The sequence below is a fragment of the Sprattus sprattus genome (genome assembly GCF_963457725.1).
Source record: "Sprattus sprattus genome assembly, chromosome: 1".
In the NCBI taxonomy this organism is placed as follows: Eukaryota; Metazoa; Chordata; class Actinopteri; order Clupeiformes; family Clupeidae; genus Sprattus; species Sprattus sprattus.
Window position 1 is genome coordinate 75,597,648 of NC_137920.1, and position 7,500 is coordinate 75,605,147.

Here is a 7,500-nt window from a genome sequence, read left to right on the forward strand (position 1 = left end):
TGTAAGGTAGCCTGCTCCAACAACACGCTATCGCTCATGTTTGGATGCAAGGTAGGGCACCGCTTACAGGAATGTCGTTTATCTGTGGTGCTGAAATAATTAGCTCTCTGTTAAAGTCTTTAAATGTCAAGTGGAGTTTATTCATGCATGTGACTTGAGCTGTCGGTGCAGATGTTTTTTGTATCTTTTGAAGAGATTGTGATTTTTCTGTACACTGGCGATCACAGAAGCTCTCATATTCACGTAGGAAGCTGGAGATAGACATCTATCCTATTTTGAATTGAGACAGTCGAACAGGACTTTGTATTCTACCCAGAAAGGCAGCATGTTAAGTATGTTTTGTGCATAACTCTTACATGTGCATAACGGCGACTATTCTGTGTCTTTTTACAGTTTTGCATGTTAATGTCTGATATGGTTAGGTTTTGTTGTTGTATGCTAGCTCTTGTGTACTCTCAAGATGTTATTTCCATGCTAGCTCTTGCATACTCGCAAGATGTGATTTACATTTAGTCATTTAGCAGACGCTCTCTCTCTCTCTCTCTCTCTCCCTCTCTCTCTCTCTCTCTCTCTCCCTCTCTCCCTCTCTCTCTCTCTATCCCCTGTTTCCAGCCAGTGTAACTGTCAGTTGAGAGGCTCAGGGTAATAAGGTGATTCAGATAGTTTCTAATGTGAATCATGCAAACTAGGGGAAGCTGGCATTTAGCGCACATGGCCGTGTTACGCTGCCGCCTCCATGCCCTCCAGCCGAGCGAGGGAAACGCTCCCATATGGAGCTCTGATCCCGGGGATAATCTGGCCGCGTGTGTGGAGTGGAGAAATATAGGAATGGAACGGGAATGGGGGATGCTGCAGTCGCTCTCTGTGCTCTCTGTGATCACTTGAGGCAAGTAGTGTACAATGCACACGAGTGCTCGATCCTGAAGTTCCTTTCAAAGGTTTACTGTATTGTCACAGTGAGTCTGAGAGACTGGGAGTCAGAGTCGTAGTAACACACATCCCCTCATCGCTCTCTCTTTACTGGAGAGGGAGAGGGAGAGAGAGAGAGAGGGAGAGAGAAGGGGGGGGGGAGAGAGGGAGAGGAAGAGAGAGAGGAAGAGAGTGTGAGAGAGAGAGAGAAGAGACAGAGGAAAGAGAGAGATAGAGAGAAAGAGAGAGAGATAGAGAGAAAGGGAGAGAGAGATAGAGAGAGAGAGAGGGAGGAACGTGGGATGGGCTCATTCATTGTTGAGCTCTGGTTCGAGAGCACATTATCTCCCTTGCGTTAATTAGCCCATTAATTCTCCATTTCTAACATTCCACTCCACGTGTAATCCAAGTGGCGGAGTGCAGTGTGTAGTGGATGTGTGTGTGGCTGGAGTCCGCCCTCAAGGCAATTTGAACAGAGGCTTAACCTGCCCCGGCTCATCCTGCCAGGGCCTTCAAAGCCCTCACTCAAATACTGAAATGGGAAGTTCTGTGTGTCACATTGCGAGTCACTGAGAAGCACCATTAAGCATATTTTCCACACTTGTATCAGTTTAGTTGGAGACTGACAGCCAGATGATGAGCTTTCCAGTGGATAGTGAACAGCTTTAGAGCTTCGTAATATCTACTCGCCTTTGAAGATGAAAGAACAGCTACTTGTTGAAACTAAAATGTATCACCATTTTAATATAATGAAAGTGGCGGGGGGGGGGGGGGGGGGTGCATGAAATTGGCCAGACCACACACACACAGTACACAGTTTTGTTTGGAGGGTTCGGTTTACAGATTTAGATTGGATTTACCAATGTTTCATTCAGGTTCTGACTGACTCTGACTGACTTCGTTTTAATTTTGCACATGAGTATTAGGATAGTTTGTATGCTCTGGCTTGGCCTCATTTTAAATGGCGGTGCCCCCTCACCTGAGGCAGAAGGCCCATTAGCCATGTTCACTCAGTAGAGACAGGAGGGGGGAGAAGGAGGCTTTGGGCTTTTATACTCTGCTTCCATCTTTAAGCCCAGTCACAGGCACTGGTTGAGTGTTGGCCCAGTGGGATGAGCCGTGCTTGCATATATATCGCTTGTGTGTGTGTGTGGTTGGTTGTGTGTGGTTGTGTGTGTGTGTGTGTGGTTGTATGGTTGTGTGTGGGTGTGTGTGTGTGTGTGTGTGTGTGTGTGTGTGTGTGTGTGTGTGTGTGTGTGTGTGTGTGTGTGTGTGTGTGTGTGTGGTTGTGTGTGTGTGCTGGGGAAAGGGGGTCAGCGCATACAACTGCGAGGAGATTCCACACAATCCCGCGCAGAGCCTGCAGTCGCCCTGCAGCCATGCCACCTCCCATTCCCATCTCATCTCATCTCATCTCATCTCATCTCATCTCATCTCATCGGGCCTTCCCGAGCGGAGTGGGACTGAGTGAGTGACTGAGTGACTGAGGGGAAAACACTACGGCACGTGCTCGGCACTGCTACAGCTGTGCTACACACACACACACACACACACAAATACACACACAGTGATATAAAGCATTCACATTAACTGACAGTGGAGACCCCCCCTACCCAAGCATATCATATACATCCACCCTCTCGTTCAAACACTTTTTTACACAAACATTTGGTAGAACTGCTTGACGTTTACAAGAGGTAAGAATGAAATACATTTTCCCCCAAAACACTTCATTGAAAGGGAAACTAATGCTGATGTAGGCTCTCGGCCAGTCCAGTGATGTTGCCTGTAGTATCTCTCTGCCAGATTGACCAATAATGGAACCCCTCCTCCTCCTAGTCATCCAATAACCATTCATGTGGGTGCACTGTTGCCTTTAGCCTCTCAGCACCAGAGAAAGAGAGAGAGATAGAGAGAAAGGGAGAGAGAGATAGAGAGAGAGAGAGAGAGGAACGTGGGATGGGCTCATTCATTGTTGAGCTCTGGTTCGAGAGCACATTATCTCCCTTGCGTTAATTAGCCCATTAATTCTCCATTTCTAACATTCCACTCCACGTGTAATCCAAGTGGCGGAGTGCAGTGTGTAGTGGATGTGTGTGTGGCTGGAGTCCGCCCTCAAGGCAATTTGAACAGAGGCTTAACCTGCCCCGGCTCATCCTGCCAGGGCCTTCAAAGCCCTCACTCAAATACTGAAATGGGAAGTTCTGTGTGTCACATTGCGAGTCACTGAGAAGCACCATTAAGCATATTTTCCACACTTGTATCAGTTTAGTTGGAGACTGACAGCCAGATGATGAGCTTTCCAGTGGATAGTGAACCGCTTTAGAGCTTCGTAATATCTACTCGCCTTTGAAGATGAAAGAACAGCTACTTGTTGAAACTAAAATGTATCACCATTTTAGTATAATGAAAGTGGCGGGGGGGGGGGGGGGGGGGGGGTTGGGGTGCATGAAATTGGCCAGACCACACACACACAGTACACAGTTTTGTTTGGAGGGTTCGGTTTACAGATTTAGATTGGATTTACCAATGTTTCATTCAGGTTCTGACTGACTCTGACTGACTTCGTTTTAATTTTGCACATGAGTATTAGGATAGTTTGTATGCTCTGGCTTGGCCTCATTTTAAATGGCGGTGCCCCCTCACCTGAGGCAGAAGGCCCATTAGCCATGTTCACTCAGTAGAGACAGGAGGGGGGAGAAGGAGGCTTTGGGCTTTTATACTCTGCTTCCATCTTTAAGCCCAGTCACAGGCACTGGTTGAGTGTTGGCCCAGTGGGATGAGCCGTGCTTGCATATATATCGCTTGTGTGTGTGTGTGGTTGGTTGTGTGTGGTTGTGTGTGTGTGTGGTTGTATGGTTGTGTGTGGGTGTGTGTGTGTGTGTGTGTGTGTGTGTGTGTGTGTGTGTGTGTGTGTGTGTGTGTGTGTGGTTGTGTGTGTGTGTGTGTGTGCTGGGGAAAGGGGGTCAGCGCATACAACTGCGAGGAGATTCCACACAATCCCGCGCAGAGCCTGCAGTCGCCCTGCAGCCATGCCACCTCCCATTCCCATCTCATCTCATCTCATCTCATCTCATCTCATCTCATCTCATCGGGCCTTCCCGAGCGGAGTGGGACTGAGTGAGTGACTGAGTGACTGAGGGGAAAACACTACGGCACGTGCTCGGCACTGCTACAACTGTGCTACACACACACACACACACACAAATACACACACAGTGATATAAAGCATTCACATTAACTGACAGTGGAGACCCCCCCTACCCAAGCATATCATATACATCCACCCTCTCGTTCAAACACTTTTTTACACAAACATTTGGTAGAACTGCTTGACGTTTACAAGAGGTAAGAATGAAATACATTTTCCCCCAAAACACTTCATTGAAAGGGAAACTAATGCTGATGTAGGCTCTCGGCCAGTCCAGTGATGTTGCCTGTAGTATCTCTCTGCCAGATTGACCAATAATGGAACCCCTCCTCCTCCTAGTCATCCAATAACCATTCATGTGGGTGCACTGTTGCCTTTAGCCTCTCAGCACCATCGTATCTTAATCTCCTCACACATACACACTACAAACCAATTTATTAGAACTGCCTGCACGTGTGGCCATTTTCACTGTGCTGACACACAAGACGTTTGAGCCACACTTGCTAAGTTTTCATTTGCTATGAATATGTGCAAAAAGCTTCTTTTTTTTAATGTTGTGATGCAATCTCCTGGCAATATAGCTATATAGTGTATATATATATATATATATATATATATATATATATATATTAGATTGTGTCAATATCTGTGGGATCTTCTATAAAGAGAAATGTGTGTGTGTGTGTGTGTGTGTGTGTGTGTGTGTGTGTGTGTGTTTTTGTGTGTGTTTGTCTTGTTGTTTTAAGTAAAGGAACTTTAGCATTCTTGGCCTCATGGAAGTGTGTCATGAGCCGTCCTCAAGTTAGCCACAGTATTGCCTCTAGGCTCCCCTGCTGATATCAGCTCCTTAACACAATGGCCATCAAGGAACTCTGAGTCACGGCTCTCTTCTCAGGGCCAATCAGGGTCTTATCTCGGAGTGGATGCTATCTAGAAGTTGCACTGCCGCATCACTGTGTCTCTGAAAATACATAGTCTATCTGTCCATATGTCTGAAAATATATATATACGTATATTATATATCTGAAAAGCATACAGTCCATCTTTGTATCTAAAAATATATATTACATATTTGAAAAGCGTAAAGTCCATCTGTCCATATGTCTGAAAATATATATATATATATATATATATATATATTATATATCTGAAAAACATACAGTTCATCTATATGTATGTCTGAAAATGTATATTATATATCTGAAAAGCATACAGTCCATCTATATGTCTTAATATATATAATACATATCTGAAAAGCGTCCAGTCCATCAATATGTCTGAAAATCTATATTACATATCTGAAAAGCATAGAGTCCATCAATATGTCTGAAAAAAATATATTTTATATCTGAAAAGCGTACAGTCCATCGTTACGTATGTCTGAAAATATGTATTACATATCTGAAAAGCATACAGTCCACCTACACAGTATGTCTGAAAATATATATATTATATATCTGAAAAGCGTAAGCGTATAAGTCCATCTATATGCTTATGTCCCTTTCTTAACTAAGCCTCTCCTCTCCCTGTCATGTCCCTGGGATGGAGGTTTAAAGCAGCTCCACTTCTCTGACCTTCGGTTTCTAATCCTGCATCTCCATGGATGGATGACAAGGTCTTTCCTGTTTAATGAGTACCACATTCATATGTTCAGGTCATTGGGCTTTTAATTGAACAAGTGCACCTAAATTGCTTTTACGAGTCTAGAACTACTTTGTGTGGTTCCACTAGATACGGTTGTAAATTCCCGCATCCTTAATGAATATCATTTTGAACAGCATCTTGTACCAGGTGTATAAATAGGTCCCTTTTTTTTAATCCCTGAGTGGTTCATTATGTATTCAGTCTTACATTTGTCTCCATAAACCAAAAGGACGTTTCCTAGCATTTAAAGCAGCTGTCAGATGGCCTCTTCCCCTGCAGCGTAAATCACTCATGGTTAAACCATACCTCAGTGCTTCACCCATACAGCAATGTACAAGTGTGTGTGTGTGTGTGTGTGTGTGTGTGTGTGTGTGTGTGTGTGTGTGTGTGTGTGTGTGTGTGTGTGTGTGTGTGTGTGTGTGTGTGTGTGTGTGTGTGTGTGTGTGTGTGTGTGTGTGTGTGTGTGTGTGTGTGTGTGAGTGCAGCAGAGCGGCGAGAGGAACATTATGGGATGTGTTGTAGCCATGAAATGGTCCAAGTGTATTGTAGATGAGCTTGTGTATGCCTTGACGAAGCTTTCCAGAAACCAAAAAGGAAATGCACCGGTAATGTTTTAACAGTGACTCAATGTGACTTAAAAGACTCTGAATTTTGAGGCGTTGGTTAGGTGTTCAAAACATTATTTCCAGTAGCAGCAGCTCATGAGGCATACTATTTTTGGCTTGTGATAGTGATTTGCTGTGACCGTGGAGAAATTAGCATTAGTCTTATCATCCATCTTGTGGTGATATGAGCTTGGTCTTGCATCCTCATTTTGATGTAGGGCCTACCTTGTTGCTATTTTACTTTGGGTCGTTTTGCGATCAGTTGTGGATGCGTGCAGTCACAAAAACAGCTTACAGTGGTAGGTTTGCTTGTGTAAACACATGCTTGACAGACATCCTTACTGGAGAGACGTTGTATTGCTGGGTAGGGCTAAAAATCCATATCAACCCTTAAGTATTAGCTTAAACAGGATGTGCAGAGGAAGTAAAGAGGAAGATGAACTATAGTTCCTTCACAAGTCTACCGTGGATGCTAAGGGGGAGACGTATCTGGGCCAATCCAGCCTGATTTGCTGTGGGGAGCTTAGGGATCTGTTAATGCATCTGTCCACACAGAGTAAATAATGGCAGCTGTGTGATGATGAAAGCTCCAAGATGACTCATTGTAGAGGAGAGCAATCTTTTTTTTTCTTCTTCTGGCTCTTTTGTGACACATCCCTTTTGCACTGTTCTGCTCTCCTTTATTTCTGTTCATTACTCTCCATCTGCTCGCCCCACAGTAGGAAAGGCCGTGCCCTGATTACCCGTAAATAAGAGGGAGAGGAGGGCTTCCTCTGCCGTACCTGCACACAGTGCATCCTCAGTGTGTGTGTGTGTGTGTGTGTGCGTGTGTGTGTCTGTGTGAGAGTGTGTGTGTGTGTGTGTGTGTGTGTGTGCGTGCGTGTGGGCGGGCGTGCGTGCGTGTGTGCGTGTGTGTGTGTGTCGGAGTCCACTCTCTCAGATCCATCCCAGCTTGAGCGAGGGCTGCCTGTGTGGCTCTGAAACATTGCAGATACAACCTACAAAAAATACAAGTGAAGAAAAGGTGCAATGTTATGGGTGAAGGGTGAGGAGCTTGTCTGGGAATTCCCTGCCCCTTCACTGCATTTCATTTGCTCAGTTAGTCTGGCAAACTACTCATCAGCGATCCACTTCACTCACGTAATTGGACACGCCTTTAACCAATCAGACCAACGATACTATACAACGATA

The 7,500-nt window shown here is 45.0% G+C and overlaps 1 protein-coding gene across 1 annotated transcript in view; it reads left to right on the plus strand.

Moving 5' to 3' along the window:
• Positions 1–7,500, plus strand: part of LOC308364520 (disks large homolog 2-like) — a gene marked incomplete at its 5' end in the record, with an annotated part of 149,047 nt that overhangs the window by 51 nt on the left and 141,496 nt on the right. Inside the window, one exon of the mRNA XM_080837654.1 lies at positions 1–51. This exon is cut by the window's left edge and continues 51 nt beyond it. Within this exon, the coding sequence (XP_080693780.1) occupies positions 1–51 (51 nt within the window). The remainder of the gene's footprint in view (positions 52–7,500) is intronic.